Below are 13,553 nucleotides of genomic sequence, written 5' to 3'. Positions count from 1 at the left end.
TAGCAAGGCTTTGCCTGACATGCAAATCAACGCTATTACCAGAACCAATAAAGATGTGTGGAGGGAAGAGGGGAGGGCAGAGGGAGGGAGGGCAGAGGAGAGAGCAGGGGACAGAAAGGGCCAAGGCTATCCTCCACCAGTTTCTGCCTCCCTCTGTGCCTAGTATCTCCTGGCTGCCCAGGGCACTCTCCACGATCAGCAATTTCTGCCCACCCTTCACTCTCCCACTTCCCTTCATTCTCTGTCTGTAGTCCTGTGTCCCAGCTCCTGAACAGAGAAAGACATGAAGTCCCCAGGAAGAAGCAGGAGACAGACGTCTCCTTACTGTCTGTTCCCAGTTGAGGCATTTCACAGAAGCCACAGGGACAAGAGACAGATGCTGCCATACCTGAGAGAAAGCTCTTGCTGTACACTTCACTTTGGGTCATTTTCTCTTCCACATTCCTATTCCTCAAAAGCCAAGGATCCTGGCCCACTTACACATTACCGATGCACACATGCACACACCCATATTCTCATGCACAGGAAGAAGAGTCTGGAAAGGCAGATCCTCCAACTTGCTTACAAGTCCCTCTGAGAGTTCCCATGCTATAGCCCTGTTGGTCATTTATTTCCCTTGAATTCTCAGAAAAAGGAAAAAGGTCTCAAGTTATTTCTCTTTAAAAGAAACTCCAATGGCTGTCCTCAGCAGCCACAATACCCACTCGGTCAGCAGCCACAATACCCACTTGGTCAGTATTAAGAGAAAAGAGAGGTTCCTGGAAGATCCAAGAGTACCACATTCTGGTTTTGTTTTTTGTGGTACTGGGGGTTGGAACCCAGGGCCTGGATCATGCTAGGGAAGGACTCTACCACTGGGTTATATGCCCAGACCTTTTTATTTTATGTCAAGACAGGGTCTTATGAAGCTGCCAGCCTATCCTTGAACTTGTAATCCTTCTACCTCAGGCTCCTTAGTAGCTGGGATTACAGGTGTGTGCCACCACAATTGATTTCAATGGTACAATATTCTGATTCCTTTTCCTACATAGGGCTTGTACCCATTGCCCCAAGACCACCCAGACCATCTCTCACCCAGAGCAGCTTCCATGACCTGGCTACCCCAGGCAGTCCACACTGCCCCCAGCTTAGCTTTACTACACCATCAGTCTTCCCAGCACTCATACTGATGGCCACACTGCCTGAGTGGGGAGAGATGGCAGGTGGGCAGGGAAGAAGGGGGAAAGTAGCTCCTGGAGCCACTCCTCCTAAACACACCATCTGCATTCTCCCATCCCAGGCTTCTCAGGCTGCTGTGGCCTAGGGTGATGTATGTGTGTGTGTGCTTGCTGGTGTCCACGCATCTCTCCCTCTGTCACTGGCTTGCTTGCTCTCCTGCCCACACTTTCTGCTTCAGGAGCTGTTTGGCAGCCTCGGAGAGGCTACTGGAAGGAATCCAGTTCTCCCGAGGAAGAACGCATAAACTTCATAAACTGCATTTACTTTAATGCAGGTTCCTGAGGCTGCTTTCCTCCAGCTTGTCTTCCCTCCCCTGTCTACTACATCTGCATCACATTCTATCCCCGACCCTGTGTGCACCCAGATTACGTGCTATAGCCAGACCTCTTGAAAAGACGAAGCCTGGGGCAGAGAAGGGGTATGAGCTCCACTCATAGGAGAACTCTCACGGCAGTCCTGGACAGGCCCCAGGGGATGCCTACACCCTGTCTCCAGTGGAGATGAGCACAAAGGGTGCTTTGAAGCAAGCAGGCAGCCTCAGGGAGGGAGGGGATGCTGACATTTCTTGGGGATGGCCAAATGAGGAGCCACCTGGAGGCTGGGCCACAGGCTTTCAAGAAAGGAAGGGAGAGAAGGCAGGGCCTCTGCCAGGTTGAGGTTTGTGAGGCCTCTCTTGTCTGCTGCTGTCAAGGTCAGCAGGTTCGGGTTCACCGAAGGGTCAGGATGGTTTGAATTACTGGCTCTGCTGCAACTCGGGCTCTGAGGCTCGTGACTATCTTCCAGCCCCTGCACCAGGCCCCACCCTCCCCCAACCCTCCTGGCCTTTCTACCCTCACAGGGCAGAGTGAGAGGGTCCCAAAGAGCCCGAAGGCCTGAGGAAGGCAGGGTGGGAAGGGGTCCTTCTCTGGGCTCAGTGGTTCAGGAGCCTGCCAGGACCCATTCCTTTGGTGGGCGTGATCCTGGGGTCTCCCTTCCCCTTTATTATCTTCAAACCCATTTTCCGAGGGGTCCTCATGCCAGCTGCCTACCCTTCTCACTGCCCACTGGTCCACAGAGGAGGAGGTGCTCTGGGAGGCAAGCCCGCAAGCAGCAGGGCCTGGGGGACAGCCCTGCGCCTGGCTCCTCCCTCCTGCGTGCACAGCCTGCTCTGGGGGAGAAGGGCAGAGCTGAGGCAGCGGATTTCTCGCTTGGTGCCCTTGCCAGGAGGGGAAAGGAGAATGATGCCTACCTGCAGGGCTGGAAGGCAGTTGCCAAGGGATGACCAAGAGTTGAAGACAGATTCTAACACGATGGGTGCTCATGAGAGGGTGCAAACAGGGCAGGGGGTGGAGAACCTCCTGGCCTTTGCTGAGGAATTTGTAATACCCGTGTTGAACCTGCCCAAATGTCTGGGGGTGGAGGGACACATGTAGCCCCCTCTACAACAAATCTGTGCATTTTTTCCTAGGGATGGTCCACCTATCTATTCTGACTTCTGGCACTATATGAAAAAATATATGCTCATTTGTACTAAACCTCAAAATACTTCCTCAAACAACCTACTCTTTATCCATAGTAGTATGAACTAGTTGGGAAACAAAGGTAGTTAATAATTTGATTGATCTCTGGTATAAATGCACGGTTTTATACATAAATTCATGAACCTGTCAGTCTCACACAGCCATTGCTAAACCTGGGTACTTACCCACAGAAAAATACAGTCACCTGCATACAGGGCCCTCAGTAAAAGTCTTAATAGAACATCAACATAACCTCCAAAAGCATTCTCCATCTACCTCTGTAGAGTGACATAGTGTGTTCAACAGGCTCATGGCCAATATTACCCAGAGAGTTTGGCTAAAATATGTGATTCAACTAAGATAGGAAAATTCCCCTCTCAGGTATGACCAGTCGAATTTCCCTGGTTACTATAAAGATATACTCATGACCACAAATGTGTTCATAAGTGGGTTTCTTTTTCTGGTGTCTTAGTGAATGTTGACCTTTGAACCTTAACTTTTTCTTGAACTGGAGTAGATGTTAGCCAGGTTTATAATATTAGTTGGAAAATGAACATAGGCTGAGCTTTGTTAATGCAGTTAAATTCAGGAGCTTGTTTAGATAGATGGTTCCCTTTGTGTAGCTTTCCTTTCTGGACTTTCATAGGACCTGTCACATAGGGGCAGGGTCTGTGACATGTGCTAGGCAGTACAGAACATGTGAAGACACATAATCCTAACAGTAATTCATACGGCACCTTAGTCCCCACTTATCCAAAATTTTACTTTTCAAAGTTTCAGTTACCTGCAGTCAAGTATAGTCTATTAAATGGAAAATTCCAGAAATACACAATTCATAAGTTTTAAATTGCATGCCTTTCTGAGTAGCATGATGAAATACTGAGCAGCCCCCTCTGTCCCACCTGGTATGTGAATCATCCTTTTGTTTGGCATATCTATGCTGTACCTGTTAGTCACTTAGTAGCCATCTCAGTTATCAGATTAACTGTCATGGTATCAATGTATGGCTACAATTATTCTATTTTATTATTAGTTGTTGTTAATCTCTTACTGAGCCTTATCTATAAATTAAACTTTGTCCTGTGTATATATAGAGAAAAAACAAAGTATGTGTAGGACTGGGTACTAACCTTGGTTTCAAGTACTCACTGTGGATCCTGAAACATATCTAGTGGATAAAGGGGGGCTGCTGTGTTCTCTAAGAAGGAAATCAGCTGTGTGTGTGTGTGTGTGTGTGTGTGTGTGTATTAGGCAGTAAACAGACATATTCGTGTCCAAGTGCTGGGTTTAGGTTAAGAAATCAGTGCAACCTCATTTTGTTTACCCAATACAGTGCAACCTCATCATGTCTCCTGGGCCCTCCTCAGCAACCTCTCAGCTCCTTCAAGCTGAATCCCATCCCACTAAAATAGTGCAGACTCAGCAAAACTTCCCCAAGCTCTTCTCATTCAGGGTGAGCTCAGGTCTTTCTCTGGTTCCACCAGCTCCCTGCACTGGGACCAAAGGCCACCAGGAGTTTAGGTTAGTGTTGTAGCCTCTGTTTCTAAATGCCCACTCCATGCCTTGCCCTCTCAGTTCAGAGCAGGCTCACCTACCAAGCAGGGCTCACCTGCACACTTCCCCCACCAGCCTTGGCCAACACAGCAAGCTATGCCCAAAGACCCAGGGCCCCCCAGGTGGCAGGGCAGTGGCAGATTTTCCTCTTCCCTGGGGTCTCCTCACCTGCCTTTTCTGATACCAACTCTCCTCCCACTGCTCCTCCAAGGGAGAGCTGGGAAGACAGCTTGGTGACCAGGGCATGCCTGGTTTCCATTAATGAGATACACCGAGCGCAAGCCAGCCATGGAGGCAGCCTACAAAAGGAGGCGATCGGGCGGCCAGGAGCCGAGCTGCTCAGGTAATTGGTTTATCTATCTGGAAGCAGGGGGAGCAATCTCAGCACAGACAGACTAGCAGTAAAGTCTCTTCCTTAAGGCTATTTCCTTTGTCTTTTCAATTGCTTGCACATCCATGTGAGAGAGGGAGAGAGTGTTAAAGAGAGAGGGAGAGGGAGAAATGTTAATTTGTGAATTAATGGCTTTTCTCAGCGGAATTGTAAATTCAAATGTCACCTCACACGGTGACACCACGGCTGGTCTGCTGAAGAAGCAATGATAAGATCCCCCACCTCCCTTGGTGCCCCTCCCTCCCCAAAGATAGCTGTGGAGTGGAACATGCTACTTTTAATTTGCAATAACAACACAACAGAGGTATGCAGTAATGACTGCCTGCTTCCACCCTCCTCCTGGCTTCCTGCCCCCCAGTCCAGGTGGCTCCCCCATTTCCTCTCTCCCCAACCCCTTCTGAGACAACACCTCACCTCACCCTGGCTGCCCCCCACCCCACCCAGCCAGTGTCTGATCACATGGGGGGTGCCTTTGGAATTGACAATGCTGCAACCCTCTCTTCTCCTTCAATAATCAGGGAATTAATGACCCTGAAGTTAAAGTGAGGCTGATACTGAGGCCCTGCCCAGCGTTGGGAAAAAGCCTTCATTGTTTTCAAGCAGGAGGCGGGCAGCAGTGAGGGAGATTCATGGATGGAGATTGAATATGCAATTTTCTTTCACCTTGCCAAGAGCTGCCCCTGGGCTGTGCCTGGCCTAAATTTTTCCTTTTACCATCTCTGCCTTATCCGGCCCTCCCACCTCCCTTCCATTCTTTCCAGAAAATTACCTTCAAAATTGATTTCCACTTTTACAAACAAATATAATGGGAACACAGGAAAAAACTTGGGCCGTGATGAATTAGGGCTGTCAGGTGCTTCCAGGTCTCCTTTGCTTTTGTTTTACTACCCGATCTGCTCTTTGTTTTTCCAAGGGCTGGAAAAACTGCCCCCCATGCACTGAGCGCCTGACCCTCCAGGCCACCAGGGCCTCAGTCCTACACCCCCTCAGTGGCCCACGGCGGAAGCCGATCCAGGCCCTGAAACTCTGTTAGCCTCTTAGGTGCCCAGTGGAAGCCTGAGCAGCTGCATCTTTTCTGTTCTCTGCCCTTAGGAACCCACTTTCTCAATGTTCTTTAACCACCGCCCCCAGCTATTTCCCTTGACCCCCACACCATGTTCCCTCTGGCCCTCATACCTCTTAAAGTCCAGACCAGATGCAAACCTCCACCTCCTCTAATGTGGGCAGGATCAGTGTATACCTCGACTAGAGCAAATAAGAGACAAACACTGAGAGATCTTGAAAGACAGGCAGGTAGAAGATTGGGGGCCATTCCCTGAGACTGGAAGACCAGACTCCTCTTCAAAGGGCTGCAAGGGTTCTGAGCTGCGACTCCCACACAGCCTGAGCAGGTAAAGGTTCCCAGCCTCAGTCTCCCTAGGGTTGGCCCCAGCCATCCCTGGAGGCAGGCTCAAGACACCCCATCCATTTGCCAACAGATGTTGAGTGGGTTCTATGGGCCAAACTCTATTTGCATGTCTGTGCCCAGGACCATGGACACTCAACTAGTTCAGGCCTAGCTTAGAGCTCTCCTCAGTCATTGGTGCTGGTAGACACACACATGGTTATACTGGTACTCTCTCTAAGCATGCACACTACCTAGAAAACTGAATACCTTCCCAACATGTGACATATTATATCTCCTTACACCCAAAGATCTCAGAGGAGGTAGAACACACACACACACACACACACACACAGACTCATACTTGCATGAACTGTGGGGAAAATTACATATGGTCTCTAAAACAAGCATACATTTTTCCAAGGTAAATAAATCAATTTGCATGTAGGAGCAGAAATATATTAAATGGATAGAGGGAGTGATGCCCCCATATTAAGGGGAAAAAAGGGTCTTTATTTACATACATAGAAAACACCTGTGGTGGCTAAAAGATGATATATGCACCAACAGGTAACCATAGAGCAAATGAATAGGTAGAGATGGACAAAGGTTGTCCCAGTTACACAGGTGAGGCCAACTGCACTGGTCACATCCAGGTTAGCTTATCCAGCATCAGCTAGAGGCTGCCGTAGTTACAAGAAGCTACACCAAGGTTATGGAGCCTGTGTCCAAATCAGTTTCTTTCTGACACAACTTCATTTCCCCATGAAATCAAAACCCATAACAAGGCTTTCTTTCCCAGATGCAAATCAATCCATCTTCCAATATGGAGTTGGTGCAACACTCTATATTCATGATCTCATGGAATCTTCTCCATAGTCCTTGTGAAGAAAGAATTGCTACCATGTCCATTTTATAGAGGAGAAAACTGAGGTGATGCATGTTAAATGACTTGCCCAAGGTCACACTGATAGTAAGGGATGCTAAAATTCATGCCAAGCTATGCTCACCCCAGAACTCACATCTTCCCCCCTGAGCACTCTGCCCATCTAGGCTAAGCTCCTGGGCTGCATGCTGGCCTCCGCCCTGCACCCTCTTTCCTAGTGGATCTTTGCAGCTTTCTCTTGCCTCCATCCAGGGCTCCTAGACAAGGGTAGGTGCTGCTCATTTCCACAACTTATTCCCCTTCTTTGTCCCAAGACTAACCTGAGCAACACTCTTTGGGACTTTTGGGGGGAAACTAACTAAGGAAATAAACTGCTTCTTTCAGTTACAGCTTCATCCAAATCAGAAGGGAGTTATTAAAGGCAGTGACAGGACTAGGCCATTTGTAGTCACACAACCTGCCCTGTCTGAAAATGCACAACTGTACCAGCTTGGCACCACTTAGCTGCACAAATCATTGTGCATCTAATTAATGGAATGAAAACCCACAGCCTCCCTGCAATCCCACACATCAAAGGATGACACCAACACACCTCCCTCACACCGATCAACAGACTCGCCATGACTTTATTTGGATTTTTGGACAAGTTATGTAACTGCTCTATGTTTCAACATGGCTGCCGACGGACAGCAATGCTCTGGGCCACAGCAGAAAGCAAAAGGCATCAGGTTTTTGTTGGAACTCAGGGCCTCATGTTTGCTAGGTAAACACTCTACCGCTGAGCTACAGTCCTAGCCCATACGTCGGTTTTTAGGCTGATTATGGATAGGAAAGTTCAAATCTCTGTATTCCAGCTACAACCTTCAGAAGATCAATGTCCCTTCAAAGTTCCAGGGAATCCAGACCTAATGCACCCACCCATAATTTTAGTTAAGAAGTGAGGATTTTAGCAGGGTACTGAATGATGATTCTTCCTTCTTAGACTGAAGCATAGCCTGTCTTCTGGGGACTTCATGACATGACTTCCTCATCTATCGCTGGTCTGTCTATCTCCTGGGAGTTTCTGGACTCCTGAAGGAGAGTCACAGCTTCTAAAGTGGCACATTTCTCCAGGGAAAATCTGGGGTTTTCCACACTCCCACAGGCCAGGACATGGCAAGGAGTCTCAAGCAGCCCACAGTCACCATCAGCTTTTCCCCAGAGTCACAGCTGATCGGCCCTTTACTAATATCCCCACGGATATGATTGCTGCAGATACTAATAATGCTGTCCATATTCTGAGTGCCAGTGCCAATAACACTCTGGGTATTATCACTGTGAACACCAGTAACTACTGCTGAGATTGTCTCCACTAATGCCAGCACATGCTGCAGTCATTGTCCTCGCTAATGCCCACCACCGTGACATTGTTAGAGCTGAAGAATAGGCCGCACTGTACCCAGAGGCAGGAACCGGAGCAGCTTCCTGGAGGGCAGAGAAGTACCCAGCTTGCCCTCAGGATATGCCACTTTCAGGGAGATGCCACAGTGCCTGAGGCCAAAGGAGAACCAGTTTGGCAAGGGGCATCCAAGGTCCTCCTGGAGGGAGATGTGCCTGGCCTTCCATTCCCTCTAGAGTCTAGTCCCTGGACATGCATCCTCAGTCCCATCCCAACATTCCTCAGGCCCCCCACGTCAGTTTCTCTGCAGTATTGGCCCAAGAGCTAAAGGACATACTGGGTGTCTGTGCAGCCTGTGCCCGAGGCTGCCTCCTGCGACCGGCCTGCCAGCTGCTTTGCTACCTTGGCCTGACTGCAGAGTTGGGCTACATCATCTTGACACATAATTATCTCCCCTATTCTTAATCATCTGAGCTGCTCCCTAATGCAAACTGGGCCTGGCTGCTTGGAGGCATCAGGAGTGGGGGAGGGGGAGGAGGGCTGCCACAGATCTACCTTTGCTCTACTCTCCCTCCTCTCCCTTCCCACCTGGGTCCCATGGATCAAGAGCAGGGCAGTGGTCAGGAGAAGCTGGCCTCCCTCACAGTCCTGGCCTCCAGGGAAAGGACAGCTGTATCTGGCCTGGGGTTGGTCAAGAGAAGAGGGATTCAGGACAAAAGAACCCCTGCTAAAAAAGGATAGGGCCTCTGCTCCTTCTTGCCACCTGGCTAGGTAAGTGTTTAAGAGGAAACTTCAAGGTCCCCATTATCTCTCACCTGAAGATTTCAACTGCTTCCTACACTGTCTTCCTGCCACCATCACTGTCACATTGCTGGGAAGAGAAGTTTCTCAAATCCAGCTGTGCTTCTGTCCTTCCTGCCCAGACACCTTCAGTGGCTACTCCTGCTTTCAGGAGAAAGGTCCTCCCTCCTTACACAGCTCAGGGTTGGCCTGCTCTCCTGCTACCTGAACCCACCTACCGAGCCTTACCTTGCACCATTTCCCTTCATGCCTGTTCATTCCTGCCAAAGCTGTCCTGCATTTGCTGGTGACAAGGTTTGCTCTATTAGTTAGAATTTCAGGCTGCCATTGTATGTAACATCTTCCTCAGCCATGGTCAAGGCCTCTCCTCAAAGAGCAGCCCTACCTGGCAGTGACCTCCCTCCCCACCTCCTTCCCATTCCCAGCTCCCAGGTGGCCAGACCTCCAACACGCACCATATCTGATGGACCTTTCTGTTCTTTGGACTCAGTGTTTATATGCCCCACTGGAAAATAAGCTCCTTAAGGACAAGAATCATATCTTCTTTTACTTGGGGATCCTCTGCACCAAGCTTTTCTTTCCGCTGATGTGCAGGAAGTTTCACTGAATTAAATTAACTCAGAACAATGAATGTGAGCAACTGCTCTGAGAGGACAGCACTCTGTCCTGGGCCTGCCAGGCCTAGCCCTGGGTAGCTAAAGCCTCAGGCCAGTGCCTTCCTACCCCAGCCTCCCTTCATGGGATGTCCGCAGAAGGCATGCATGCCCCCAACCTCAGGCCGAGGGGGTAACGGGGTAGGGTGGACAGAAGTGGTGCCTCCCTGGCCCCTGGACATCTCATACTCTGAACAACACAGGGGCTGGTAGCTAAAGAGAAACGCTTAGGGTTTGAGAGGCAGATTCTACCAAAGTACTCAGGGTTCCAGGGAGCTTGGCTAAGGCCTGAGTATGGGAAGTCCCAGGGAGAGCTGGGACTTAGGGCCTTTCACGCTGCCTCCCACTGCCCATCAGGGGCTGCCGCCAAAACAACCACAATGAAATTTAGTGAGTGGCAAAGGCCGTGGCAGCCAAATGGGTTTGGATATTTTGGAAGAAGGAGAAATAGAGCCAGACAAGCTGTTTCCCTGTGAAACGAGGCCATTAGGGCTTCTGGAAAGAGGCCAGCACCAGGTCATCACTGTCTTGCCAGGCCCCAGGCCTCTCCTACACTCTATCCCGTCTGCTGGAGGCCCGGCCTCACACGCTTTCTTCCCTCTGCCTGGGCCCAGGAAATCCAGGCTGTGGCCCCTGGAGTATCAGCTTTGTTCCTCTTCCCCATTCTTCACTTGCTCAAGGGCTTGTCTATGCTTGGGGTAACCACAGGACAAACTGTCCAAACAGTGCATTCTTGAGAGAAAGGGAGGTGTTGCTGGGTCAAGATGAAGAGACAAAGACATAAATTCAGACTTCGTGGGCTAATGGAATATATATGGTCACCCTTTATGCTCATCTTTGGAGGATTCTGTCTCAGAATTTCATGGGAGATTCCTTTAACTACTGCCTTCTACCAAAGCCAAGAGGTTACCACTTCCCCAGCTAGGACCATGAGAGAATTGGGGCAGGAAGCAGGCCTGAGACACTGGGCTCTCTGTTTGTCTGGACCTGTCAGTCCTGTGCCCTGGCCTTGTGCTTCAGAACAAAACCAGATGGTCACCAAAGGAACCCTATTACCACTTCATTTCAAGCTCACCCCTACTCTGTCCCTCCCTCCCTCCCTCCCTTCCTTCCTTCTTTCTTTCCTTCCTTCCCCCGCTGTTTCTCTTTATTCCCCTTCCCTTGAACTCCCAACCTGACAGCCTGGCTATTTCTGGAGTGCTCCAAGGGCATGAGGGGAAGGGCCAGCAAGAAAGTTGAGTGGTGTTTTCTCCCATGGAGAAGAAGAAAGGTCCCATGTCCAGCGACAGAAGTGGTTTTAATGAGGCAATGTCCTTGTGTTACAGAGAAAGGACACCAGGGTCAGCTGCACCTGCCATCATCCCATACCTTCTTATGGGTTGGGATCAAGTGAGGATAAAGTAGGCTGGCCTTTCATCCTTGGGTCAGAGACCAACTGTTCCCCACACCTCCAAAATCTTCCCTAGGTAAATGGTTCATGCCTTTCCTGAAACCCCACAGGGACAGCTGGGGTGAGTCTCAGCGGAAGGTGAGGCAGTCGGGGCTGAGCAGATGGTTAAGCTGGTGGCCCCACCAGTAACCTCCCTCTCTCTCTCCAGGAGCCAGCAGGGCAGTGAGGGGACCTGGGTTTTGCTACTAAAACTGATCTCACAGCAGAGCAGCTGCGAGGCCAGGCAGAAACCGGAGATCTGAGTCCAAGGACAAAGCATGAGAAGGGGAAGCCAAACCTCTTCCCTCCTCCCTACCTTCATCACGTTTCCTCTTCTCACCATTGGAGCGAGGAATCCCCAGGATCCCATTGATGGAGTAGGATCCCACTGGGTCATTGGAGGCGCTGGAAACAGGAGGGGAGGCCGTGCTGGGAACTGGGCGAGAGTAAGGAGGAAATGCCATCAGGATAGCAGTCGTGATCGTAGGCCAAAGCCCCAAGGCTGGGGGCAGAGAGAAGCAGAGGACAGAAGGAGGGATGAGGAGCCCATATTCCCCTCTTCCTCTGAGGTTTAAGGGGAAAATGCGTTACACATACAGTTCAGGTTGTTATTACTTCTGTCCAACTTTAGTGGTGAGTAGTCAACCCAGGCCTTCTCTGCAGACCTGTGGGTTTCAGTGGGCGCCTCAAACTCTTTCCACCATGGATGGATGGTGTACAGGCCCAGGAATCACCAAGGCTGACTCTCTACAAGGTACCTTGTGGCCCTCTAGAAAGCACAGCTCTTGGGGTGCCTTCTGGCACAGTTCGTCCAATCTCCAGAGTTGGGAAAATCCTTCCAGACAAACCCCATTTCATTTTCCTTAGTCTCCAGGGCAGAGTCTTTACTAACTGTGATTTACAGCCTGGGGCTTTCTAAGAGCTCTCGGATTCTGTGGAGATACAGGATGGTCCTGAGGTTCCCAGGAGTACTCAGTTCTCTTTTCCAGTTACTCTGGTGTTAAAATCACTTGAGAAGTTCCTCAGTTCCCCCTCAGGCACAGACTAGTGAGCACATTCACTCCACAGTAACCAGCTCAGGCCCAGCCCAGCCCCACCCTCCCTCCTAGCACAGGCTGTAACCCAGGTCTGGAAAACAAGGGTTCCTGCCAACTCTAGGAGGGCTGGGATCAGCCTTTTCTACTTCCTGCTGGTCAAGAAAAGGACAGCTGCCAAAGAGGCAGCAGGAAAAATTTAACCATATCCTAGTCCTCGAACCCCAGACCTCATCTATGGCCACAAGAACACAAATTGTCCATGGGCCAGAAAGGAGTCAGTCTATGTGTGTCGGGGGACAGGAGAGTGTCAGGAGGTGTTCTGGCAGGCCTGGGCCATGTCTATGAAAGACCCTAAGTGCAGGCAGAGAACTGAGGAGGCTGGAGAGAGGCAGAGAGCTACAAAGTAGATAAGATAGAGACAGAGATCAGGGACACAGGCGAAGAGAGAAGAGGCCATTAGGAGGGAAGGTGAGGAAGAGGGAAAGATCCAGAGCTAAACGCAGAAGAAGAAAGGAGAGGAGAGAAAGGAAAACTCAGAGAGAGGAAAAAAGAGGAGAAGAGAGAAGGATAATCTTGAAAATTAAAAGCAAAAACAAAGATGGAATAAGAACGTAGACAAGAAAGAAAGAGGGACAGGTAGGGAGATAGAGTCACATAAATAAAAGATGACAGAGAAGAAGAGAGGAAGAAGAAAAAGAAGAAGAAATGCTAGAAGAAAAATGCTGACGTAAGAGTGAGAAAGGAGGAAAAGGAGAACATAGACAGACTGAGGCAGGGTATCAGGTGGGAACAGAGACCAAGTGTAGTGAACTAATCTTATTTAGGAGACCCTGAGCCTCTAGGAGATGAAGAAGAGGAAGGTTTGGGAAACATGGCAGGTCCTGAACCTCACTGGAGGGGGCAGTTCCCAGGGCTGGTCTTTGTTTCCTGGCTTTCCCTTGATGGGGGTCAGGCTTCCCCCATTCCCTGAGCCCTCTTACCAATGGTATGGCCAGGGGTGGTCACTCCTGTCCCTGCCCCATCCGGTGTTGGGTGGAAAGGTTGCTGAACTTTGGTCCGGATGATCCTGCAACAGCATCACAACAGCATTATGAATCCTATGCCCATCTTGCTCTGACCAGCGCCAGTCCAGCCTGGCAGAGGGGCCCTCCCAAGCTCCTCAGCTCCATCCTTGCCTGTCTGCTCCTTGTACTCCTGCTCTCACCAACTGCATGAGTTTTCTCTTCTGTCATCTCTGTGGATCACACCACTATAGCTCTGGACGGAGGCTCTGCCACAAGCGTCATCTGAATTGTATCTTGATTTCTGGTAGCAAGGATTAGA

The 13,553-nt window shown here is 50.0% G+C and overlaps 1 protein-coding gene across 10 annotated transcripts in view; it reads right to left on the bottom strand.

The window, feature by feature from the left end:
- The window catches only part of Pax2 (paired box 2), an 87,720-nt gene that overhangs the window by 33,383 nt on the left and 40,784 nt on the right, over nt 1-13,553 (bottom strand). For 5 of the 10 annotated variants that reach the window (XM_048807166.1, XM_048807168.1, XM_015494884.2 and 2 more), the window contains exons 4-6: nt 13,211-13,296; nt 11,510-11,629; nt 5,839-5,907 (exon numbers count right to left, since the gene is read on the bottom strand). In XM_048807166.1, coding sequence (XP_048663123.1) covers nt 5,839-5,907; nt 11,510-11,629; nt 13,211-13,296 — 275 coding nt within the window. The remainder of the gene's footprint in view (nt 1-5,838; nt 5,908-11,509; nt 11,630-13,210; nt 13,297-13,553) is intronic. The other 5 variants (XM_015494885.2, XM_015494890.2, XM_015494889.2 and 2 more) reach the window with 1 other exon arrangement.

The sequence above is a fragment of the Marmota marmota genome, unplaced genomic scaffold (assembly GCF_001458135.2).
Source record: "Marmota marmota marmota unplaced genomic scaffold, marMar, whole genome shotgun sequence".
NCBI classification, from domain to species: domain Eukaryota; kingdom Metazoa; phylum Chordata; class Mammalia; order Rodentia; family Sciuridae; genus Marmota; species Marmota marmota.
Note: the sequence above shows the minus strand (reverse complement) of the source record. Positions and strands in the feature narration are given on the sequence as shown.